At 31.6% G+C, this 21,313-nt stretch overlaps 9 protein-coding genes across 9 annotated transcripts, besides 44 other annotated features; 2 read left to right on the top strand and 7 right to left on the bottom strand.

Moving 5' to 3' along the window:
- Positions 1-19: 19 nt before the first annotated feature.
- TA05190 (uncharacterized protein) lies at positions 20-4,466 on the bottom strand (the record flags this gene model as incomplete). The annotated part of the gene is made up of 4 exons (XM_950155.1): positions 20-274; positions 344-433; positions 628-2,814; positions 2,871-4,466. 4 exons carry the CDS (start codon positions 4,464-4,466, stop codon positions 20-22), a joined length of 4,128 nt encoding a protein of 1,375 aa, XP_955248.1.
- Positions 2,722-2,790: a sequence feature (2 probable transmembrane helices predicted for TA05190 by TMHMM2.0 at aa 287-309 and 541-563).
- Positions 3,540-3,608: a sequence feature (2 probable transmembrane helices predicted for TA05190 by TMHMM2.0 at aa 287-309 and 541-563).
- A 429-nt stretch (positions 4,467-4,895) lies between the features above and the next one.
- Positions 4,896-5,685, top strand: TA05185 (uncharacterized protein; the record flags this gene model as incomplete). The annotated part of the gene is made up of 2 exons (XM_950154.1): positions 4,896-5,081; positions 5,113-5,685. 2 exons carry the CDS (start codon positions 4,896-4,898, stop codon positions 5,683-5,685), a joined length of 759 nt encoding a protein of 252 aa, XP_955247.1.
- Positions 5,686-5,941: 256 nt separating this feature from the next.
- Positions 5,942-7,196, top strand: TA05180 (uncharacterized protein; the record flags this gene model as incomplete). Its single annotated transcript, XM_950153.1, has 4 exons — positions 5,942-6,474; positions 6,507-6,582; positions 6,661-6,795; positions 6,825-7,196. The coding sequence occupies 4 exons, from the start codon at positions 5,942-5,944 to the stop codon at positions 7,194-7,196; spliced, it is 1,116 nt and encodes a 371-aa protein (XP_955246.1).
- A 297-nt stretch (positions 7,197-7,493) lies between these two features.
- On the bottom strand, positions 7,494-10,967 carry TA05175 (DNA ligase 1 (precursor), putative; the record flags this gene model as incomplete). The annotated part of the gene is made up of 15 exons (XM_950152.1): positions 7,494-7,607; positions 7,643-7,750; positions 7,781-7,966; positions 8,045-8,232; positions 8,367-8,568; positions 8,613-8,886; positions 8,939-9,378; positions 9,430-9,534; positions 9,630-9,838; positions 9,872-9,975; positions 10,005-10,166; positions 10,258-10,594; positions 10,629-10,670; positions 10,703-10,806; positions 10,843-10,967. The coding sequence occupies 15 exons, from the start codon at positions 10,965-10,967 to the stop codon at positions 7,494-7,496; spliced, it is 2,700 nt and encodes an 899-aa protein (XP_955245.1).
- Positions 10,881-10,949: a sequence feature (1 probable transmembrane helix predicted for TA05175 by TMHMM2.0 at aa 7-29).
- Positions 10,902-10,967: a sequence feature (Signal peptide predicted for TA05175 by SignalP 2.0 HMM (Signal peptide probability 0.663, signal anchor probability 0.000) with cleavage site probability 0.355 between residues 22 and 23).
- A 112-nt stretch (positions 10,968-11,079) lies between these two features.
- Positions 11,080-12,608, bottom strand: TA05170 (uncharacterized protein; the record flags this gene model as incomplete). The annotated part of the gene is made up of 5 exons (XM_950151.1): positions 11,080-11,216; positions 11,246-11,399; positions 11,431-11,496; positions 11,639-11,958; positions 12,014-12,608. 5 exons carry the CDS (start codon positions 12,606-12,608, stop codon positions 11,080-11,082), a joined length of 1,272 nt encoding a protein of 423 aa, XP_955244.1.
- Positions 11,104-11,172: a sequence feature (3 probable transmembrane helices predicted for TA05170 by TMHMM2.0 at aa 96-118, 362-384 and 394-416).
- Positions 11,200-11,216: a sequence feature (3 probable transmembrane helices predicted for TA05170 by TMHMM2.0 at aa 96-118, 362-384 and 394-416).
- Positions 11,246-11,297: a sequence feature (3 probable transmembrane helices predicted for TA05170 by TMHMM2.0 at aa 96-118, 362-384 and 394-416).
- Positions 12,255-12,323: a sequence feature (3 probable transmembrane helices predicted for TA05170 by TMHMM2.0 at aa 96-118, 362-384 and 394-416).
- A 240-nt stretch (positions 12,609-12,848) lies between the features above and the next one.
- TA05165 (uncharacterized protein) lies at positions 12,849-13,927 on the bottom strand (the record flags this gene model as incomplete). Its single annotated transcript, XM_950150.1, has 2 exons — positions 12,849-13,665; positions 13,800-13,927. 2 exons carry the CDS (start codon positions 13,925-13,927, stop codon positions 12,849-12,851), a joined length of 945 nt encoding a protein of 314 aa, XP_955243.1.
- Positions 13,928-14,198: 271 nt separating this feature from the next.
- Positions 14,199-15,962, bottom strand: TA05160 (uncharacterized protein; the record flags this gene model as incomplete). Its single annotated transcript, XM_950149.1, has 2 exons — positions 14,199-14,573; positions 14,700-15,962. 2 exons carry the CDS (start codon positions 15,960-15,962, stop codon positions 14,199-14,201), a joined length of 1,638 nt encoding a protein of 545 aa, XP_955242.1.
- Positions 14,250-14,318: a sequence feature (12 probable transmembrane helices predicted for TA05160 by TMHMM2.0 at aa 70-92, 136-158, 163-180, 190-212, 219-238, 253-275, 339-361, 384-406, 413-430, 435-457, 470-492 and 507-529).
- Positions 14,361-14,429: a sequence feature (12 probable transmembrane helices predicted for TA05160 by TMHMM2.0 at aa 70-92, 136-158, 163-180, 190-212, 219-238, 253-275, 339-361, 384-406, 413-430, 435-457, 470-492 and 507-529).
- Positions 14,466-14,534: a sequence feature (12 probable transmembrane helices predicted for TA05160 by TMHMM2.0 at aa 70-92, 136-158, 163-180, 190-212, 219-238, 253-275, 339-361, 384-406, 413-430, 435-457, 470-492 and 507-529).
- Positions 14,547-14,573: a sequence feature (12 probable transmembrane helices predicted for TA05160 by TMHMM2.0 at aa 70-92, 136-158, 163-180, 190-212, 219-238, 253-275, 339-361, 384-406, 413-430, 435-457, 470-492 and 507-529).
- Positions 14,700-14,726: a sequence feature (12 probable transmembrane helices predicted for TA05160 by TMHMM2.0 at aa 70-92, 136-158, 163-180, 190-212, 219-238, 253-275, 339-361, 384-406, 413-430, 435-457, 470-492 and 507-529).
- Positions 14,745-14,813: a sequence feature (12 probable transmembrane helices predicted for TA05160 by TMHMM2.0 at aa 70-92, 136-158, 163-180, 190-212, 219-238, 253-275, 339-361, 384-406, 413-430, 435-457, 470-492 and 507-529).
- Positions 14,880-14,948: a sequence feature (12 probable transmembrane helices predicted for TA05160 by TMHMM2.0 at aa 70-92, 136-158, 163-180, 190-212, 219-238, 253-275, 339-361, 384-406, 413-430, 435-457, 470-492 and 507-529).
- Positions 15,138-15,206: a sequence feature (12 probable transmembrane helices predicted for TA05160 by TMHMM2.0 at aa 70-92, 136-158, 163-180, 190-212, 219-238, 253-275, 339-361, 384-406, 413-430, 435-457, 470-492 and 507-529).
- Positions 15,249-15,308: a sequence feature (12 probable transmembrane helices predicted for TA05160 by TMHMM2.0 at aa 70-92, 136-158, 163-180, 190-212, 219-238, 253-275, 339-361, 384-406, 413-430, 435-457, 470-492 and 507-529).
- Positions 15,327-15,395: a sequence feature (12 probable transmembrane helices predicted for TA05160 by TMHMM2.0 at aa 70-92, 136-158, 163-180, 190-212, 219-238, 253-275, 339-361, 384-406, 413-430, 435-457, 470-492 and 507-529).
- Positions 15,423-15,476: a sequence feature (12 probable transmembrane helices predicted for TA05160 by TMHMM2.0 at aa 70-92, 136-158, 163-180, 190-212, 219-238, 253-275, 339-361, 384-406, 413-430, 435-457, 470-492 and 507-529).
- Positions 15,489-15,557: a sequence feature (12 probable transmembrane helices predicted for TA05160 by TMHMM2.0 at aa 70-92, 136-158, 163-180, 190-212, 219-238, 253-275, 339-361, 384-406, 413-430, 435-457, 470-492 and 507-529).
- Positions 15,687-15,755: a sequence feature (12 probable transmembrane helices predicted for TA05160 by TMHMM2.0 at aa 70-92, 136-158, 163-180, 190-212, 219-238, 253-275, 339-361, 384-406, 413-430, 435-457, 470-492 and 507-529).
- A 280-nt stretch (positions 15,963-16,242) lies between the features above and the next one.
- On the bottom strand, positions 16,243-18,155 carry TA05155 (uncharacterized protein; the record flags this gene model as incomplete). The annotated part of the gene is made up of 7 exons (XM_950148.1): positions 16,243-16,341; positions 16,373-16,639; positions 16,761-17,368; positions 17,431-17,682; positions 17,715-17,834; positions 17,949-18,100; positions 18,133-18,155. 7 exons carry the CDS (start codon positions 18,153-18,155, stop codon positions 16,243-16,245), a joined length of 1,521 nt encoding a protein of 506 aa, XP_955241.1.
- Positions 16,300-16,341: a sequence feature (11 probable transmembrane helices predicted for TA05155 by TMHMM2.0 at aa 45-67, 132-154, 161-183, 193-215, 227-249, 312-334, 347-369, 379-398, 405-422, 432-454 and 466-488).
- Positions 16,373-16,399: a sequence feature (11 probable transmembrane helices predicted for TA05155 by TMHMM2.0 at aa 45-67, 132-154, 161-183, 193-215, 227-249, 312-334, 347-369, 379-398, 405-422, 432-454 and 466-488).
- Positions 16,433-16,501: a sequence feature (11 probable transmembrane helices predicted for TA05155 by TMHMM2.0 at aa 45-67, 132-154, 161-183, 193-215, 227-249, 312-334, 347-369, 379-398, 405-422, 432-454 and 466-488).
- Positions 16,529-16,582: a sequence feature (11 probable transmembrane helices predicted for TA05155 by TMHMM2.0 at aa 45-67, 132-154, 161-183, 193-215, 227-249, 312-334, 347-369, 379-398, 405-422, 432-454 and 466-488).
- Positions 16,601-16,639: a sequence feature (11 probable transmembrane helices predicted for TA05155 by TMHMM2.0 at aa 45-67, 132-154, 161-183, 193-215, 227-249, 312-334, 347-369, 379-398, 405-422, 432-454 and 466-488).
- Positions 16,761-16,781: a sequence feature (11 probable transmembrane helices predicted for TA05155 by TMHMM2.0 at aa 45-67, 132-154, 161-183, 193-215, 227-249, 312-334, 347-369, 379-398, 405-422, 432-454 and 466-488).
- Positions 16,809-16,877: a sequence feature (11 probable transmembrane helices predicted for TA05155 by TMHMM2.0 at aa 45-67, 132-154, 161-183, 193-215, 227-249, 312-334, 347-369, 379-398, 405-422, 432-454 and 466-488).
- Positions 16,914-16,982: a sequence feature (11 probable transmembrane helices predicted for TA05155 by TMHMM2.0 at aa 45-67, 132-154, 161-183, 193-215, 227-249, 312-334, 347-369, 379-398, 405-422, 432-454 and 466-488).
- Positions 17,169-17,237: a sequence feature (11 probable transmembrane helices predicted for TA05155 by TMHMM2.0 at aa 45-67, 132-154, 161-183, 193-215, 227-249, 312-334, 347-369, 379-398, 405-422, 432-454 and 466-488).
- Positions 17,271-17,339: a sequence feature (11 probable transmembrane helices predicted for TA05155 by TMHMM2.0 at aa 45-67, 132-154, 161-183, 193-215, 227-249, 312-334, 347-369, 379-398, 405-422, 432-454 and 466-488).
- Positions 17,367-17,368: a sequence feature (11 probable transmembrane helices predicted for TA05155 by TMHMM2.0 at aa 45-67, 132-154, 161-183, 193-215, 227-249, 312-334, 347-369, 379-398, 405-422, 432-454 and 466-488).
- Positions 17,431-17,497: a sequence feature (11 probable transmembrane helices predicted for TA05155 by TMHMM2.0 at aa 45-67, 132-154, 161-183, 193-215, 227-249, 312-334, 347-369, 379-398, 405-422, 432-454 and 466-488).
- Positions 17,516-17,584: a sequence feature (11 probable transmembrane helices predicted for TA05155 by TMHMM2.0 at aa 45-67, 132-154, 161-183, 193-215, 227-249, 312-334, 347-369, 379-398, 405-422, 432-454 and 466-488).
- Positions 17,809-17,834: a sequence feature (11 probable transmembrane helices predicted for TA05155 by TMHMM2.0 at aa 45-67, 132-154, 161-183, 193-215, 227-249, 312-334, 347-369, 379-398, 405-422, 432-454 and 466-488).
- Positions 17,949-17,991: a sequence feature (11 probable transmembrane helices predicted for TA05155 by TMHMM2.0 at aa 45-67, 132-154, 161-183, 193-215, 227-249, 312-334, 347-369, 379-398, 405-422, 432-454 and 466-488).
- Positions 18,156-19,442: 1,287 nt separating the features above from the next.
- Positions 19,443-20,930, bottom strand: TA05150 (uncharacterized protein; the record flags this gene model as incomplete). The annotated part of the gene is made up of 4 exons (XM_950147.1): positions 19,443-19,727; positions 19,759-20,444; positions 20,500-20,751; positions 20,783-20,930. The coding sequence occupies 4 exons, from the start codon at positions 20,928-20,930 to the stop codon at positions 19,443-19,445; spliced, it is 1,371 nt and encodes a 456-aa protein (XP_955240.1).
- Positions 19,524-19,592: a sequence feature (7 probable transmembrane helices predicted for TA05150 by TMHMM2.0 at aa 61-83, 98-120, 141-163, 178-200, 354-372, 382-401 and 408-430).
- Positions 19,611-19,670: a sequence feature (7 probable transmembrane helices predicted for TA05150 by TMHMM2.0 at aa 61-83, 98-120, 141-163, 178-200, 354-372, 382-401 and 408-430).
- Positions 19,698-19,727: a sequence feature (7 probable transmembrane helices predicted for TA05150 by TMHMM2.0 at aa 61-83, 98-120, 141-163, 178-200, 354-372, 382-401 and 408-430).
- Positions 19,759-19,785: a sequence feature (7 probable transmembrane helices predicted for TA05150 by TMHMM2.0 at aa 61-83, 98-120, 141-163, 178-200, 354-372, 382-401 and 408-430).
- Positions 20,245-20,313: a sequence feature (7 probable transmembrane helices predicted for TA05150 by TMHMM2.0 at aa 61-83, 98-120, 141-163, 178-200, 354-372, 382-401 and 408-430).
- Positions 20,356-20,424: a sequence feature (7 probable transmembrane helices predicted for TA05150 by TMHMM2.0 at aa 61-83, 98-120, 141-163, 178-200, 354-372, 382-401 and 408-430).
- Positions 20,540-20,608: a sequence feature (7 probable transmembrane helices predicted for TA05150 by TMHMM2.0 at aa 61-83, 98-120, 141-163, 178-200, 354-372, 382-401 and 408-430).
- Positions 20,651-20,719: a sequence feature (7 probable transmembrane helices predicted for TA05150 by TMHMM2.0 at aa 61-83, 98-120, 141-163, 178-200, 354-372, 382-401 and 408-430).
- Positions 20,931-21,313: the final 383 nt, after the last annotated feature.

Genomic DNA, 21,313 nt, shown 5'->3' with positions numbered 1-21,313 from the left:
TTACTCAAGCTGTTGAGATTCAATTATTTACCTGTATTACAGATTTATTTAGAGTACTAGTCGAGTTATCAGTTATTGATGAGATACTTCTATAATGGTGAGCACACTTGTAGAATGGTATTTTTTGCCTCATCGCATGTGCTGTTAACATCATATTTCTCTTCATTCCATTCTTCACATTCTTTAATGAACAAACATCGTCATACAATGACTGATCATACTTGTTATCAACATATATTAATGGAATACTCGACACCACTTCAAACGCCTTATACTAAAATTCTCATTAAATCCACTCATAAATATGTAATCACTAATTACTATTAACTATGTAAATAAATACATCAATTGGTGAATTTATTGATTTTGACAGTAATTCAGGACTATGTTTTTTAATCCATTCCAACTTCTTTTTGGTTTTACACAATATTATCTAAAATCAAAATTAATAATTACATATCAGTATAATATGCTAGTATCAATAAAAAAAGGTTAAATTTCCCTAAATTTCTTACCACTAATATTTAAAGATCCACTAACGGACTAAATATATAACTAAGTAAAGTGTACTGTAGTGATTAACTAACTTAATAGTTAACTAAAAATTATGTAACTAATAAAAAGTACTTTGATTAATAATATTAATCTATGATCGATGATTCCATTTGAATTTATTTTAAGAATGTTATTGACATTTTGGGCACAATTTATAAAGTTATAATCATCCGGCTTATCTACATGAAATGTGCGTTCCTGTTTTGAATTAGTTGAGTAATATAGGTTTGACTGTATATCAATTGTATTAGCCATAAACCTTTCATTAAATTCCATGTACTTTATTATCGGCATTCCATCAAAATATGGATCAGAGTATATTTCTGAAAGGTCACCTTTATCATGAACTTCAATTAAATTAAGCTGTTTTATTAGATCTAGTTTCTCCTTTGGAATCCCTTCTGGGAATATTGACGGCATTAAGTAATTAACCTCGTTCTTTTTCGCTGAATCTCTAACCAAATCATTGTCCAAACCCATCAAAACCCAGTTGTTACCCTCATCACCAGAAACAAACCCATAATCCAGTAATAATGTGTTATTATCACATTCTCCATAATTGATCAAAATCTCAGAATTAACAGCTATATCACTAGTAGTTTTTAAACTAAATGTTAATTCTCCATCTGAGTAGATTAGTGAAATATCGGAATTAGGTTTAGAATTACTATGATTACACAGTGAGATTATAGGTACCAGATAACCATAATTCAAAACATCTATTCCATTGCCACCATTATCACTGTTAGTGATGTCAATTTGACAGTCAATACCATTAGCAGTATTAAGCATGTAATAGTATTGAGTATTATCCATAATTTTATCAACTTTAGGTCTAACGATATGTGAAGTTATGGTACAAAAGAAATTTAAAATACTTTCAAAATTTATCATACTATTTATTATATCAACTGCGTTACTGGTATTATTAGAACGATCACTAGCGTCGATGGTATTCCTGAGAATCTCCTCGACTTCAGCTTTACTAATTTTGAAGATGTTCTCTTCAAAAACTTCATGTTTTATATTATTGTTCAGTAAATATTCTTCCAATCCATCCAAATCAACAGGTTTATTATGGAGTGTTTCAATTTTATCTCTGATCACAGACATTGGATCAGTAAATATTGAAAACAACTCAGCTAACGCCAGTTTTCTTTGTACTATTTTATTTTGTATAATCGGTTCCTGTACTTGTTCCACACTTCCTTTATCAAACATCAATGGTATATGCGATTCTTTTTTATTAAATAACCAGTTTATCCATTTCATCTTCAAGTCACCAAACTCAACTTCTGAGCAACTATTATTACAATTTAACATTTGAGCAATAGAGTTTAGAAAATATTCTGAGCTGAGTGCCATAGTTAGTAGTGACAATTCCTTTTCATTTGAATTGATGGAATTAAACTTTGCGTAACGACTCAATTTTCCATTTTTATCATCAATTGACAGTATTATATCACACAATATTAGTGACTTTAATGTTAATATTCTTTTATATGTTACAAATTCAGTAAATTTATCCACGTTAATTTGATGGAACTGATCTTCTCCACTCAATTCAGCAATGTTAGGTTTAATAAAATTTCCTATATTAAATTTCATCAATCCAGAAATATATTGCAGATAATTAGCAAATTTTGGATTAATTTGGCTGTATTTATTAATATTATTCACGAGATCTTTAATTGTTGATTCAAGTGATATACAAGATTTCAAGGGAATATTAACTATAGTTTCCCCTTTACACATTTCCTCTTTACTAAACATCATCAGTTCCTCTTCATCATCTCCAGAAAATGATACTAAATTGTTATAACCTTCTTGGTAGTTATTTTTGGAAACTTTCATATCAACTTCCTTAGCCAAATTAAAAGTTTTTAGTAAAAAATCCCTATTATAATCAAGTCTCGACATTGATTTTATATTTATATTCAAATCTTTTCCATATGTTTTCTCAACTTCGTCAATTAATTCATTTATCTCATCATTAGTGTTTTTTATTTCTTTAAATCCATCATTTATAAATTTATTATCAACATGAGTGTTAAGTTTACTGTTAAATCTGTTAAAAACAGGTATATATCCATAATTAAATTTAATTTTACTTGGATTGTTAAAATTATGCAGATTCCTGTCAATAGATATGGAATCTACACATTTGGGCAAAAATTCATATATTACATTATTTATCACCAGTATTATTATATTATACAACATTAAAAAATTTAAAGGCTGATTCCAGTCATTATAAAACTATTTATATGATAATTACATTAATGTGTATAGTGTTTAAAAGATTATGATGTGACACTTTGTTGTAGGATAATTTTGTATCTGAAAACAACACACTTTGATGTATCGATGTTGAAGGTTTGAAAAATGAATTCAATAGTATATTTTTTTTGGAGTACTAAATTCTTCAGCATGAAGACTACATTATATTCAGGTTCAAGCAAGAGTTCATTGATTAGGTAGTCCACAATATCTGCCACTTGTAGTCTCTTTGGCACACATATATACTTTCTAGGATATCTGACTGTTATATCTGAGTATGAACTATCCTTTGAATCTTCTTTATCATTGTTGATATCGTTAAAAATGCTATTTATTTGGTTATCAGATTCATGCACCAGTGCCAAGCATAACACATTGTCAAACAATTTATTAATATCTTTACATTTATTTAACTCATTTAAGAAGGTCGCTGTTGAGTCTGAGAGTTTAGATTTGCGATCAATTATATCCTTCTGTTCCTCAAAATATAACTCTTTGACCTCACTTTTACCACTATCACTACTATTAATGGAGGTATTAGTATTTTCTGTTTTATAGAGTTTTATTTGTCTCTCCATTTCCTCCTTTTGTTTGCGTTCGTGTTCTGCAAATTCAGGAAATAATTTATCCACTATTGTTTGTATGTTTGTGTCCGATTCCACTCCTTCCGCTATACTTGTATGTATTGGTGTAAAACACATTGGACAGACTAATCCATCTACAATCATCATTATCACCATTATAACTATATAAATAACTATATATAATTGTATAGATGAATCTATGAGTGAATAAAAGAAACTTTCAAAAGTGGATAATATAAGACAGCTTTTGCAGAATGTATGCATACAATCTTTGATGGTATGTGCATTGTATAACAACCCTTTACATAAATAACATGTTAAGATATCAATTAAAATTGATAAATCGAATCTGACATCAAGACCATGTGGAGTTTCAATAAGAAAGGGTTTCTTTTCTATCGGCAAAATATTAACCCTTTTAGGCATTAAAATTGAGGTATCCTTTTTAGTCTTTATTATTGGAAATTTGTTATACCATGTTGTCATTATTTTTAATCTTCTTTGAAATTCATCCTTTGACATTGGGTTTATCATATTTTCATTCCTATTTTTACTATCAGATTCCATACTCCCAATTATATTACCGTTGTCCATATTTTCAGTAATATTAGTACTCAGATTACTACTGGTAATAGTATTAGTGGTATCAATAGTATCCATATTAGATATATCATTGAATTGTATATTATTTGGATCAAACACATTATGTTGATTTAGATCAATATCATTTAATTTGCCGTTACTATTAGTTATGTCGTTATTATTATTTATGTAGTGATTAAGTCTTCGTCTTCTTGTATTCATATATGTTTGACCAAAATTATCGTCAAAATTATAATAGCGGCTCCTTCCCATATTTTTAACTAGTTTATTCTCGGAATTTTTGGTTGTGTTAAAAGAACGTGTGTTGTATTTGGTATAAAAATTATTTGTAAAATTCGGTTTAATATAGTTTTGATTAAAATTTGAAATATTTTTATCGATTTTATCATGTTCAGAGTGTAGTAAATTATGTTCGGACTGTTTAAATACAGAGATTTCATCCATATTATAAAGAACATAGAATAGCTTCGAGTGATAGTTCAGGATATAATAATATTAGGGTATAAGGTACAGTATAATACAAGTGTATTTATTATAGTAAGGTATAGTGGGTAAAATATTTTAGGGTACAAAATTTAACCATACACAGAATTAACATATTTAATGATAAACTAACTCATTATTAACATTTTAGAAAGAAAATTGGATTAAAAACATAAGCGATTTTGAAACACTAAGATTACATGCCATTTTAATGAGCATATTCGGGAACTATAATAATGAAACTAATTATACACAAAATTGTTGATTTCAATAAGTTAATACACCATAAATAAAATCGCAAGGGTTTACAAAATATTTTCAGTTTAATGTGATACATTTGTATTTATTTATTCATTTCCACTTTCATTATTTTTTAAAAATAATTTAGTAATGAAAAAATCAATTCTTGATAAAAAACTCATAACTTTGGGATATGTTCCACCGGAGAATTATACAACATCATTCACTGAATTGGTATTAAAATTGGAAGAAGAGCAGATAAAACATTATTCTGGAAATAAACTCGAGAAGTTCAAATCTTCAAAAGCTGGAGAATGGAACAAATTACTGAAAATTGTAAACCTATCTTTTTAAAATCTATTTTTAGTATTTAGAGGATCTAAAATTAAATCTTCCTGATGAATTTTACGATAAAAACCAATTTTCTGATGAACAAAAATTATTTTTGCTTAACAAACTTTTGAATCTATCAATTTACAATCTTTATAATCACACCTCAAGTGATATCGTAATTACACATATAAACATATATTATTTGACTTATTATAAAAAATTAATATTAATTATAAAATGGATTACAATAGATCTGGTGGATAAATCTTGTAATTCTTCTACAAATCAATCGTTATTGAGCGAATCGGATAAATTAGTAATAAATAGATTAAATTTGTTTTTGGAAGAACTTAACCTTCCATTGTTAAATTCTGAAAGTAAATCATCAGAAGTTCAATCGGCACTAGAACTTTACTTAAAATCAACCAACAAACACACTAATGAAAATACACACAATCAAACCCAGGATTTCAAAATTTTAAATAATTTCGCAAGCGATTACTCTCAAGGACTGAAAGATAATAATGATTTTATTCACCTTTTAAGATTATTATACAGTAAGTTACACCTATTTTCATTTTACAAATTCATATACTACTGTTTTTAGCCGATGATTTATGTAAATTACAATCTGAAACTATTTGGCTAACAAAGGAATTTTCTAAATTACTTAAACCATAATTTAATATTATACTACAATGTGTTATATTTTAGTATGGTTTAACCATTATATAGTGTTTAAATATTGTACGGCAACTAACAAAAACAATTAATCTTAAAAATTTTCAAATAATTAAGTTGTATTTATATTTGTATGTTATAAAAGGCTATAAAAATTAATAATTAGGTCTAATTTTCGTAAAATGTCAGTGGATTCTCGATCAATTCCTGACGAAGAGGTTGACTTATTATTTAAAGTCAACTCCATCGAATATTTTGAAGTCGTTGGATCCAATTATGATAATGATTTAAATAAAATCTTAAAACAAATTCCTACGGTATATTTAACTACCTTCAAACCAATATATTATCATTCGATAGATAATTTTTTACAGGATGAACATTATAAGGAAGGTTTAATATATATAGTGAAAATTTTGGAAAACATACTATTGAATCCCGCCAATCTAAAGTCTAGGCGTATTCGCAAATGTAATAAGTTTTTTGTAACCTATATCTCCTCGAATGAACTTTTGCTGGAACTTTTCACCCTTTTTGGGTTTGTTCCCGTCGAAGACTCTTATGTTCTTCAACACGTTTATTTTCATAGACTCCTTTCATCCTACCTCACACTAGTCAAAACACTACACGGTCCCTTTAACCTAAATTATAAATCACTCCAATCACACTTTTTCGACCCTTTTAAAGCATACAGTCACTACAGCAATATTAACTCGTATTTTTATTTATTTCGTTATTATTTTTTAGAAATTCCGACTCTTTTGAGCTCACTTCAAAGGATGAAACGAAATCCATCATTGATGATACCGTTAAAGAGATTTCGGTAATTTCTACTTTAATCACCAAATAACACATCCAGACTATAATTATACTATCAATTCATTATTTAACTGGTTTATAGGAAAAGGATGAGTCTGAGTCTAAACTGGATGATTGGAATCCTGTTATTACAGTAGAGTCTAACGTAAAACCCGGTAAAAAATTACAACCTGAGCCCTTAGATACATCTAAGCCCACCGCATCCTCATTAATAAAGGTAACCAATGCACTTGAAATCCATTGTAGATGTATAATATTGGAAAAAATGAGAACTTTGAGTCTAGATCCAAAAAACAACTTGAAACACTAAAGAGCAAGTCTGAACTTGCTAAAAAATCTCCAATTGTTGAGGTTAAAATCAAGTTTCCAAAGTCAACTACTCTTACAGTCCAAGTTCCCGTGAAGTCACTGGTCAGGAACATAAGGAGGAACATTCAGACTATTCTTGTGGACGACGTTTCCTTTGATGACTGGCACCTCGTTGAGTTCCCCATCCGAAGGAAGATCAGAGATGAGAAGACTCTCTTGGAGGAGGATATAGTGCTCAAATCAATTCTCCACTTTACTTTCGCTGGTATTACCTTTACCACATTACACACTTTTAGATTCCACACGTGAGCGTTTCCAAGTTATAAAACAGGAGTTTTTAGAAAAACTCACTAAATCTGATTAACAATTATTTCTTTTTACATAAAATTTGTTTATATATAAGTGGCCTGGGCGGTGATGGAGATGGAACTCGAACCCACGACCTATTTATTGTACTACAAACGCCTAAATCAGTCCGATTTATGGTCATCCGATGACGATAATTCATCTTTTATCTTAATGCCGAACAAATGTAACAGTACATGAACATGTATAATAACATTAAAAACATAACTTTATTTTCATTATATATTATGGATTGATAAATTATTTGTTATATTGGCTCATATACATGTCGAAGATCTGATCACTTGTGGTTGCTTCTTCCGGTTTTTTATCTTCTCTCACTCTCAGGAATCTAGGAAATCTCAGTCCAATCCCCTAAAATACATAAAAATCCACTAAAAAATCATTACCTTTTCACTAGCGTTTAATCTATTCGCTGCAGTGTAAACTGGAGAAATTGACAAATCTGCGGCCTTACATTCCCAAACTTTCTTAGGCAAGAACCAGACATCTGGCTCCTAAAAGCATGTAATAGAATTGATCCGTACCATTTTTTCTGAGACATCGTACATTTTGGGTTTATTTGGCGTAATATCCTTTTGAAGTGAGTCGTGCAAGTCTTTCAAGGCCTGGTCTGTAAAACCTGTTCCAGTTTTACAAACTCCTTGATATAATTCCTGTATTGGATCGTATACTGCCAACAAATATGATCCAAATACACTAATTCTTTTCCCCTATCAAGATTTTATATTCACATTTAATTATTCCTCAAATGAGCTACTAACTAAACTAAACTAATGCAGCTAAATAACTATATAAAGGTGTCCAGAAGGGATAATAGAAACTTTTCCGAAGAAAGCTCCGATTGGTACTAAATCGACAGAATCTGATAGGCCAGTAATGTAATCTTTTTTGTATTTTAGCCACTTATTCGATCTCGCTTGTGGTTCATATGTGGCTTTATCGTCCAGCGTCTTTATCATCAGTCCTTCGCAGGCGTCTATATAATCATATTTAACACTATAGTTTATAGTATAATATACTAAATGGACTAATTAACTATGAGGTAATTTGAGTAGTGGATAAATAACTCCTCTAAGCACTAAATTAATTTGGAACCCAATTCAGTGATACCTTGTATTGCTGTTTGTAGAAAATCATCAATTTGTTCAATTGAGTCGAAATTTTTATTTTGTGCAAAAACAAGTGTTCCCGGTATGGGAGTCAAACAATCGTACAAATATTCTCTTCTCTTTGAAAGTGGCTCAGTTACCAACGATTCTCCATTCAAATATAATATATCAAAGGGATATAAACACACCCTTACAGACACATTCTATATTCATTAATTATATTATAAGATAAATATCAATATAGTACTATAACTCTATAAATTCCTAATATATATGATTTGTAATTAGTAATGGTGGTAGAGGATACGTTGGGATCAACATCTTTTCTTTTTCTTGTTGATAAAGATTGAAATGATAGAATTTTATTTTCGTCATCGATTGGGACGACTTCGCAGTCTACAATACATTCCTCTAATTCAGGCTTTATGGACTTTTTAAAATGTTCCACCACGTCCGGGTACTTTTCCATCAAGTTCTCCATATTTCTACTAAACAACCTAATAACATTATTAGTTCCATAACTATTATTATTATTATATATATACTGAATATTTTATTATTGGTAGCTGGTACTTGATGGATTTATCTTTGAGAAGATGAATTTGTACTCTTTCACCATCGTATTTATATTCGCATGTGAAGGTAATGCCTTCTCCTCCAACGGCTTGGAGGATTTCTGCTGAGTCATTGACAGGTTTCGCCAACATTGGTCTCACTGGTATTCCAGGGGTAATTTTGCAATGTTCAACTAACTGTTCACTATCATCGTTATCCAGCAAGTGCCCTACAACCTTTTCTATATTCGGGAGCATCGTTATGGCTGTCTTCACTGAGAACTCCATATCTTCAATTGTATACCTAAGGCGAAGATCCTTCTCAGTTCTCACGTCTCCAATCGGCTTACTCAACGGTTTCCCAACATTTTCTCCAACTTTCACAGGGTCAACTGGGCTACCAGAGTCCACAGATTTAACCATCCCCGGCTTTGTCAAATAAAATGCATCAGCAATACACTACACATTCATGTATTATCCATATTGGCTAAAATTAAACTAGTTGATTACTTGAAAAATCGTATTAAGTCCAATGCCAATTCTAAGTCTCTGTTGCAATGATCTTATTATATACTTTGATTCAACTTTTTTGGCCGTTATCAACAATTTCTTTATCTAAACCAATTTGAACATCAAGTCAAGGGTATTATCCCTCATAAGTTATTATATATATAAATAATAATTGTATAATTCTGAATATAGAAAGTTACAATTTCCTTTTTATTGCTATTTGAGTTTTTTCCTGTAGCTGAGGCAATTGATCTGAAATGTGAAAAAACACCCGAAATTGTATTTTCGGGTAATTTTAAGAGCAATTGAGACGTACAACTACTTGCAGCCGCCACCAAACCCAAATCTTCGTACTTTTTCAACACTACATTATTATTATCTATACTTTGATTAGTAATTATATTTAGTGCTACTAATTATACTAATATATATTCTGGAATACTTGATTTGATGTTTTGTTCTGATTTACTGTAAGCTTCTGACATTGCCTTAATTATCAGAGAGTCTCCAACTCCAACTTCGATATTCTCATACTCGGGGTATATCCTACAATTCGATAAAACTTTAATACTAACCTGTTCAGTAACAAATACGTCACTGGAATGACATCAGGGGGATTATAATAGATGAGTATGCGGTAGAAATTGGACAACAGTGTTAACACCGACTTCCTACTCCCTTTACCCGTGCAAAAAATATCATCTGACTTTTGCAACACGCTTGATACCAATGAAAATCTATACTCATTATGCAACCGTTACTAACTATATAATTACTATTTATATAATCTTCCTATGCATATAACATAGTATAAATATAGCAAGGTACAGGATCGAATTGTTAGGTTTTCCGCACATTGTTGAGGGGAAGTAAGGGGTAATATCAAAGAGTGCTGGATCAAATCTTGGCGATGTTATGTCGTCGTTACTATCACCTTTCTTTAAATATATGTTAAACAATGAGCCAACTGAGGGTTCATCATCAAATTCTTTTTTAAGGGCTTTTCTTTCCAACTTTAACTCATTTTTTACATCATCGTTCTGTTCCAATTTTACCAACTTAAATTCACTTTTTACATCATTAAGCTCTCTTTTTACTTCATTTTTCGGTCCATTCTTTTCCAAAACTGACCTTTTATATACACTTTCAGTTATTTCTTCAACACCTAGAGAAATGTCATAATTATTAGAAACTGGTACTTGAGTCTGTAAAAAGATCCTTTAAATTCTTATTTAGGTTTTCTAAAAATCGATAAATCTATGGTTTAAACTACCATTTGTTTGAGTGCTAATTAATCTTAGAGGTGTTTTATTATTTTCAGGGTTTTCGGGGCAGGAATCACTGGAAGGTTTATGGGTTTGTTTGACAAAGTAATTCCTAAAAACAAAAGATCTAATTACTATGGTAAATTACATGATATTTAGTGAATTATTCATGTTTGCCCTTGGATTGAATAGAAATGTGTCGGAGAGATTAAAAATCAGGTTAAAAAATAGGATTCTGGAGAAGATGTAGAGGAGTAAGGAGTGTAACGACATCCATATTTTTCAGAGGAAAAGCTAATTTTATTATATTTTAAAATTACTTAAAATTAGCTCATTTATATTAACTAGTATGAAAGTGTCCCGACGAATACAACACAATAAGAAATTAAACCCTATGTTTAACTTGTAACACTCTAGTTACATAGATTGCAACGAATAGTACTGATAGGAATGCCAGTGTGATGGAAGTGAAGGCGTATCGACTTTGTTCCAGTCCGTTGATTACATTCATTCCAAAAAGTCCTGAAATTTTATTTAGTGTAACTTATTACCTGAAAGGCAGGCTCCAACTCCAAATGAGACTCCCAAAATGCTACACATCACGTCCAAACGCATCATTTCGTTCCTTGTAATTGCCAGTTCCAGGTTTATATAACGTTCTATATGGACCAACGAATTTTCTAGTGTCCTAGCTCTTTTACCCAACTAATACACTTTTATATATTTTTCATCTTACCATTTCTATTTCTTGGTCAAAATACTCCAGTAGAAATTGCAGATCATGGTTCACAGGTCGATACGTCTACAAAATTTTTCATAAACTTAAGAGCTATTATCCCTGATAGGGTTTAGGTAACTAATATATAAGTAGATAACTATATTTATCTTCTCAAAGTACTATTATTTAAGGGACTGAATAGCCGACTAGATAACTTAGTAGTTACCAGATTGTTACGCATGGTTTCAGAACCGTAATGTAGAATATGATTACTGAATTCTAAGACTTTGATGTTTTCATCGCAGCTTAGAATTTCATTGATTAGTTCCTCAAATCCTCTTGACATTTCATTCATATTTGACACTGGGTGTTTCAAGTCATGCAAAATTATCGAAATGTCCTTGAACTTCTTATTATTGTATACCTTATCCTCCAATATTTTATTCTTTTCTTCAAACACCACCAAGTCTACACTAATTTTCCACATGCCGTCAAGATTATAATATATCCTCATAGGCATATTATATATATGTAGTAGGTATATAACTTTGAAACTAAATAGTGTTTAATGGGCTAGTGTAGTAGAAGATATAAAAATTACCAGATTCTAGATGCGATAAAGCGGTGATAAAGCAACATTCTAAGACGCAGATTTCAAAGGGTAAGTTAAAATTAAAGGTGTTTTGGGTTTCTTCACTTGGCGCTAGAAACTGCTCATTTGAGTTTTGAATGGTCTCAGAACTCGTAGGTGTGCGATTCTTAGCAGTGTCTGAGTTAAAATGGCCATAAAAATGTGTGATTTTGCACAAATCTCTAATAAACCCATCCATCTTCATGTTTTCGTTCACAACTACCAAGACTGAATTCTTGAGAATTATGCAGGAGACGGGGAACAGGCGAACCAAAATAGACTCAAAACGAGTATCAACATTATACACAAACTCTGCGTCAGACAAAATCATCTTGCAATCCCTATATGTAATAGCGCCATAACACTTTGAGTCAGAGGCATCATAGCTAGCTCGGACCTTCCTCAACAGGTCATTACAGCCAAATTCGTTCATCATAAATCGGCCTTCAATGATCTCAATTACCATATGTTTCCCCTGAACCTTATAAATCTTCGGATTGAGGTTGTGATTCTTGTTTATAGGTTTATTTACTTCAGATGGCGCAGACTCAGTTTCTTCATCCATTTTCACTCCAAATTTAGAATAATTTACATAAAAAATTTAAAAATTAAATTCTCTTAGAGAAATATTAAAATTTAGAAGCCGATTTGGCTAGCGAAGTCACATTTCTATACACAGCCCTTATACTTTAGTACCTAATACCTTAATATATAACTGGAGGTACAAATATTGAAAAATGTGATCATAAAAAATTAAAAAAAGATTTGAATGATTTAATTCAAATTTATCATTTTAAAATCATATTTAATGGTCGTCTGAGAAAAGGTTGTGCATCGAGGAGTCAGCTTTTTCAAAATTTCTATGATTTTCATTTTTATCTTCCCTATATTCATTATCTCCGTATACTCCTCCATATCCTAAGGCGTTATCCATATTACTAGTGGCATCGTAGCTGTAGGATTCATCCACTTGTATTACACGTCGAGGTCTGCTTCTAGCGATATCCACGAATTGGTAGTTAACGTCCTCATTTTCGTATTCTAATGTACTAAAATTACCTGATCCATTTTTATTTACTACATTTACAGTTTCTAGTGGAGTTAAATTTATAGATTCTGATTCATTTAAATTTACAAATTCACTTCCTGTCAAATTTATGGGCTCAGGGTCACTTGCTTTATAATACTGTGTATCCATGTAATACACTTCTCTACGCTTATTTACAGTATTTCTATCAGAATTCAGCAAACTGGTTGGATTTTGAGGGTTAATAGTATCTCCATAAGAATTGTTAATTTGAGTATTAGTAGATACTGAGTCTCCTAATGTATAATTTAGCTGTCCATAATTTTCTTCTAGTTCTTCTTCTTCGTTTTCAACTCCATAATTAGCGTCCAAGTCTCGTTCGACAGTCTTGTCTTCTTCGTCTAGTGCATCTTCGGGTTGTGCCACTTTCCTTGGTCTATCTCTCAGATTACCTTGTGATGTTGATAATGACTGCCTGCTTGAATCAACCCAGATCGAATAGACATCGATTGGCTCGTCCAAACTAGTTACTGGGAAGGAAGACTCGATTCCACATATTCTACACTTTAAGTTTGCCGTTGCAGTTGATTTAGAACTAAAAACACACATTACACTCCACATCACTAAATATCTAGTAGCGATATATTACTGGGTTAACTTTTCAAACTATTTTAATTATTAATCAAGATCTACAATAACTATTTAGTTGAAATTAGGAGAAAATCTCACATTCTTATCCACACGGATTTGTCGTTTTGGCAGTAGTGGCAATGGAATTCTCTGAGCGGTTTATTTCTATTCTTTAGTGCCAGTGAGGACTTAGAAGGCTTAATTTTCTTTGTTTTTCTCTTTCCCATTTTTATACATAATATAATCTATAAATGGAATGGAAGCTCGCCACATAAATAAGAATATACATTTTCTAATAGATTACTTTCATCTATTTCATTAGCATTTAAATTTAGGTATATATAATTTTAAATCGACTGGGTTTTAAAACTTCGACTTTACCCTTTAAATTACACAAACTTTAAAACTAATATAAAAACTTCAAACTGAGTTAAACAATTTTCAGACAATTTATGTCTTTATTGAAATCATTCGCTATATATTTACAAATCTTAGGAGCTAACTTTGAGCTTGTGCTTGTTTATGTTTTGGTCGCTTCCTTTTAGAAGTGAAATATAGCAAGATGAGACACATGACGAATCCTGTTCCCATGTAGCCTATGAATATTCTTGTGACTATTTTGATATTTTGTTTATCCAGGGTTGATGATCGTTTCGTCATGAAATTATAGAGAGGAACATTGATTATGACAAACAGTCCTGCCGAGAAGAAACAGAATCCCACTAGTCTTCCGAAGTTCTTCAGGTTGAATCTCTTCGTTACATAGCAATATATATGTGAGATGAACATGGAGCAGGCGAACAAGTAAAATATACAGGCTAGAATTTTTAAAAAATAATAATCAAATGATACAAAAAAATAATAAAAAAAACACTAAAAAATTGTTAATCAAATTATAAATATTATAAATATAGTTCTTGATATAATTAATAATAGTATTAGTATACTATACTATATAATTTTTTTAGTTAATTGTTTATGAATAATTTCAAAACTTACACAAGAGTGTAAAATGATGAGTACAAATGTTGGTCCTATCTTATCAACAAGATATCCCATGAATGGGCAAGGAGCGAAGGTTAGAATGTGAATGTATTTGAATAGATCAACGGCGCTTGAGCCGTCACTGCACAATAGAAGTTCCCTCTGGGACTTGCTTACAAATTCTACTGAAGATAAATAGAGTGATGATACCAGAACTAGAATTACGTATTCCAGAAATTGCGGGTGGGTGACCAATAGGTAAACTCTGTTAGTGATATCCATAAGTGTTCTCTTTCCTAGGCTGGTCTTCTCACCATCAAAGGTCCTACTTAGGTGTGAACTGCTGAACCTTTCAAAGAACGACAAGCTATGGCCGGACGTGATGTTTGCTGAGGTAATGTACTTCAACTGGCTTCCGTGCTTTGATTTGGTAACTTTGTAGAACCTTTTCTGGAGTATAAAGGCTGCCATTACAAATGACGTGAGATTACTTATGACTGTGTATACCAGTGTTATTATATACAAATGTTTACCGGAGAAGATTTTATTTTCGAAGATTTTTGAGAGCATTATTGGATTTATAAATGAAAGCGATCTAGTCGCTCCTATGATTGAAATAATGAATGATTGATAGTGTGGGAAATAGTAGGATATGGTCATTAAAGGCATGATTGAAGATTCCGCGCTTAATCCTACTAGAAAGAAGGCTATTCTTAGGACCACTCCCTTCTTGGGGAATGACCCTATCAACACCCATGTTATCATCTGAATCAACTGGGATATCATATACAGGTACTTAGGGCCTATTAGGTCAAACACAATCCCTGTTAGAAACGTTGAGAGAAAATGGGTTGAAAATGCAATTGTGTATAGGTTGTTCAGGGCGGCCTTCCTGGATCCACAATCAATATAATCATCACCTCCAATTGAAACTTTTGAAATATCAGATTCTCCTATACATAACTCTTCAAAAGCACCAGCCTTGTACAACAATGTCTGAAATCCTGGCCACGCCAAATACAGGGTACCACTGAAATATATCATTACTACGTATATAACGAGTCTTATCCATGGGTTTATATATGGTCCTGTATATTGTCTTGGGTCTACTGCTTTTATTTTAAATTTATTTCTGGATTTTTTTTCTTCAGTGTTATCTTCTGGAGTTACGACTTTATCTTCTGTTGTTTGAGAGTTCACTACAATTTCTACATCTTTTACTTCTGTTTCATCCTTCCCATCGTCACTTTTATCATTTTTATCTTCTTCTTTAGTCATCTTGTCTATTTTATTTTTTTACAGGTCATTATGGAATATTCCAGGAACTGAGATAACAAGTGAGCAGTTATCCATGATTATTGGTTGAGCAAGTGGGTTCCCGGGTTATTCTTAAACCCATTTTATTATTTTATATCCATTAAAATTATTTTTTAAACAAAAATTACAAATTTAAGCGAGAAGTTCCGTCCCCAACTTTTTTCTGAAAATTGTTAGGCGCGTCATTGCGGAATCACATAAATCAATATATACTGAAAAACCTATTTATATTAAAAGAAAATTATAAAGTTAAATTATTTGTCTCTGGTTTTTGCTTTGATTTTTTCCTTTTGAGGTACATTACCCCTGAGTTTGAAGCCACTGAAACCGTGAGATACGCCTGAAAAATTGTTAAACCTCCAAAAAATTACCAATAGAACAATCGAGACCATTGAGAAGTTATCTGGCGTGGTATACTTCAGCGCAGCGTTGTATATTCCTATGTTGATCAGCACGAAGATTCCACATACTAACATGATTAATCCTATCCCCAGTCCCAATCTCTGTGGTGGGAAATTTTCGTATGCGTAGAAGAATATTATCGAAAAAAACAATGAACCACCCGTTAAGTGGAAAATACATCCCATTATCTTCCCCCAATACGTGTTAAACATTAAACATACATATGTTAACATCAACTACAATCATTATTATATTACTACAATCATTATTATATTACTACAGCGTAATTATATATGCTTTAGTATTTATACTATTAATTGAGTAATTATGTATTGGTATTAAGTATGTATGAGATACGGAGACTTGCATTAGTAACAGCCCTTTAGGGGTTCCATAAGTATCAGAAATATATCCAACTAAAAGTCCAGGTAGGAAAATCAGGGCTGAAGTGAATCTGAAGATGCCAATTGCTGATTTTCCAGTAGGTGTCCTGAGGATTTCTCGCTGAGACATACTTATGAACTCAACGGAGGCGACAAACAGTGAGACTGCAACTGTGAACAGTAGTACTTGAGGGAAAATCTCGTGGTGTACTCCCGTCTTAATAGTTCCCACCAACCCATTAAGGAAACCCCTAAACCTCTTGATTGTACTATTCTTTTCTCTGACACTAGTAACTTCAACCCCTTTATTGGAATTATCAGTGAGCATTTCTGTTGAGTTTGAGCCATTTTTAGAATTAGAAATACCGAAAAAATCCTTTTGGACTATGAAAATTCCAATAACGGCTGAAGCAACGTGCGATATGATTCCATACCCCAAGATAATGTAAACCAAGGCACCTCGCTTAACATTTGGCATGTAATATATAGCCGACAAAATACTCGTCATAAAAAACGATAATGATCTAACTGACCCCAAAAAAGCCATTACAAAGTTATTATTCTTCGGAAAGTATTTTGACACTAAAATAAAACATTACTATATTGGTATAGATATAAAATTTAAATCTGAATATTTATGAAACCTGTTGTGAGGGGGAGATATACTGATTCAGTTACACCACCTAGTATAAAAAATAATATTCTCAAAAGTATCCCATTTTTTGTAAAGATTCCAACTAATAGAACGCATATGAAGGATATTATTTGTCCTGTAACAAAAGTGTACTTTTGGCCGAAAGTGTCGAGAAATATACCGACCAAAAAGGACATTGAGATGTTTGTGGAAAACTGAATAGTGTACAGTTGGTTTATTGAAAACTTCCTGGCTGGGCAGTCTATAAGTTTTCATGTATACAAAGTAAAATACCTATAACTTCTGTTGATCTAATTCTGATAATTTCAGAGTTGGAGTCATCGCACAACTCTTCAAAACTACCTGCCTTGTACAGAAGTTCCTGCAAGCCCGTCCATCCCAGGAAAAAATTACCTAAAACTCTTTTTAATACGATTTATGGTATTTATTCTATACATTGTATGTGGTATGATGTAAATCATACACACACCGGGCAACAATTTTATATATAACTATATATGGTTAAACCTGTTAAAAGAATCATATAAATGTATATAGCAAGTCTCAATATAGGATTAATATATGGTGGAGGGAACCTCTTTGGGTCCTCGACAACCAAACAACCCCTCTTTTTCAGGGTTGATTCTGAATCATAACCGTCATTTTGCATTATTTTATTGCTAAAATTTAATTTTAAGTTTATTTATGTTACAATTTGACGGAATTACACTTCATTTTTAAATCGCAGAGAGGTTATCGCAAACCAGCGGAATTCCCTCTCCAAAAGAGTGGATAAAAATTACAAATTCAGATAATTTATAATACACATTTAGCATGAAATGCTATGCTTTGTAAGATTAAAAATTACACAAACATTCTAAAGATTTCTAAGATTTCTCACAAAAGTGTGGTGTTCCTATTCAATTAAGTTCAACTAATTATTATTTCAATTTACACCCTAAAAATTTATCAAAACACCTATTAATATTATCGCAAGTGAATTTAAATGTCATAGATGGAGGCGTTTAAGTATTCCATGTCATGGTTACTTAAAATACACATATATCAAAGTATATAAATATAATTATGGATAAAACGATTAGAATTTGATGTGAAAATGTAATTAACTTGAATAGGGATAAATTGAAGCACTGGCTAAGTTACGAAGGCTACTTTTCATAGAGATAAATTTTAATATGAAGGAATAATTTATTGTTGTAACATCAAATTCACAATTTTTCATTGGTATACCTTAATTTAGAGCTAAATTATTGAGTAAACCCATCATTCTGTTAAAATTCAGGGTATGGAACACGAAAGTTACTGAAAGATGTAGTTTAACATCTTAAGAGATTCTAAATATAGAAATTAATTTAAGTATCATCTTCAATTTGCTGAAAATGGTTCATTATTTAACCAGAATACATTTTATTGTGTATAAAATTTCCCGTCAATTTTGTGGTGACGCCGAGGAATCTTATTTGACATCATTTATATAAAATAATCTCCACATTGAACTGAATCTAACATTTTAAAAAAACAATTTATAGTTTGGAAAATATTTTAACATAATTTTCATATTTATTAAGGTTTACGTTACTCTAAATCTAGTGTGTAATCAAAACTACGTTATTTGTCTTTCCAGCTTGTTCCTCTTAATTTCAATCCTTCTTTATTTCCACCATACTTATTATGATTTTATTCATCACTATATATATTTTAGACCCTTTTAACCTAATTTTCATTCAGACTATTTTACACATCTATAGTCATTTCCCATTTTATTATTTCCCCACCATTACTTATCTAACACATTCCTCTATTCATCTCTTATAATGGATTAAAAATCCACGGAATTTAATTATGTATATTTAGATTCCGAATCAACTAAATTACCCCTTATATCTAATCATGTACTGGAAAAGACATTAAGTAACTTTCATCGTTTCTCCCTTATAATCATATGGTTGAGCACCGATACAATCAAAGCCATACAAGTCACAATCTGAAGTCATAAAAAAGTTAAAAACTTACGATGTAGAGATTAACTGAAGTATCCCTGACCCATTCTTTCAAACCCTCGGAATCGGAAAACAAAATTTTATAAACGGGGAATTTACATGATGCCAAAATGCCAGTAATGAAAAAAACTAATCCAGAGGAGGTTCCATACATATTTGAGAATCTGTATAAAATCTGCGAATATATTCCCGGAATTCCACAAGAAAATGCCAAATAATAGAATATAACAGATGCCAATTTGGTGCCATAAGAATCAATTGTTACTAGCGAATAACACATAAACATCTAAAAAAATTGTTAAAATTTTAATTCTTACGCAAAAGTATGTGAAGAGGTTCACTATCTCAGGCCCGAATCTGTCAATTAATATGCCTAGTAGAGGAGCTGGAATAAACCTCAAGTATTGAAAGTACTTTACAAGTAAACTAACGTCTTTTCCATTCGAGCAGACGAGGATTAGGCTCTTAATCCTCCGGAAATACTCCATGGAGTCCAAAAGCATAGACATGCATGAGACTGAGATGATTAATTCTCCGAATTTTTTTGACGTGAGAAAATCCATAACCCTTCTGTATAATATCATCATTTTCTCCTTTACTGTGGTCCTGGAAGACATACTGGTTAGATTCTTTTTTAAATAGTAGTTTCTCATATTAATGTCAAATGATCCCTCAAAACTTCCGAATTCCTGGTCTTCCAGAGAATCTTCAGACAAATCACTCAATTTAATTATTTCAACATCACCAAACGTGACTACCGGCTTGTCAGCCTTGCTCCTTTTATCGTCTGGAAGTTTATTTTGGACGAACAAACCCCCAAGGACTAGGCACAGAAGGTTTGTCAGAACGGTGTAAACGATCATAATAATGTAAAACTGGTCTTCTCTAATTGTGGTTTTCTCAAATATTGACCTTAAAACAAGAGTAAAAACGTTAGATAGCCCAATTCCACAAGTAGTCAACGCGATTACCAAGGCCTTATTTCCCTTAAATTTCTTCGCAACTACAACATCATGGGATTAATTAGAAAAATAATGGTAAATTATACTAAAGGTTACATGTTGTCAGAGGAATTATTGTGCCTTCAGCTGTGGCTCCAATGAAGAAGAAACAAGCTTTGACTAGTGTGCCATTCGTTGGAAATACTCCTAGTAAAATCCAGAAAATGAACTGTGTTAACTGTGCAAAGACGTAGGTAAACTTAGGGCCCAATTGGTCAACAGCAATTCCAATAACTAAAGCAAACATTAATCGGGACAAAATCCCGATATTGAAAAGATTCTGTATTGCGTCACTTCTACCATCACTGTCTGCAAACTTTCAATTTCTCTAGGGTCTTACCCAAGTACTCTGTTGCGCCTACTGAGAAGATGTTGATGTATTCAACGTTATGCGTCAGGTCCTCATAGGTTCTCGCCTTGTAAAACAGTGACTTGAAGTCACGTCCTCCCAAATAAAAGCAACCTACAATTATTGAAGGTATTTTCATTAACTAAATAAAACAATTTTATTTTCCAAACATTAATAATTTCAATAAACCTAGACGAACTAAATTAACAAAAATGACTAAAATAACCCATAACTAATATAAATTAACCCATAACTAATATAAATTAATATGAAAATAAAAACTAATTTAAGAGCAGAATATAAAGGTAAATGAGGGGTATTGATAAAAACATTACTTCCAACGATGCTCATGAGAATGTATAAACTGAGAGTGATGTAGCGGTTCGGATATTTCCATCCGCTGAAGAGAAAACGTTTCTCATTGGGTTTAAAATGAATCATTTTACCAGACTTCCAAATAAAAAATCGACTTGATTCTCAGAACAAACTTGTCCCAAACACACAATCGCTCAATCAGAGCCT

The sequence above is a fragment of the Theileria annulata genome, chromosome 3 (assembly GCF_000003225.4).
Source record: "Theileria annulata chromosome 3, complete sequence, *** SEQUENCING IN PROGRESS ***".
Lineage (NCBI taxonomy): Eukaryota > Apicomplexa > Aconoidasida > Piroplasmida > Theileriidae > Theileria > Theileria annulata.
The sequence above is the reverse complement of the archived record's forward strand: the minus strand, read 5'-3'. Positions and strand labels throughout refer to the sequence as shown.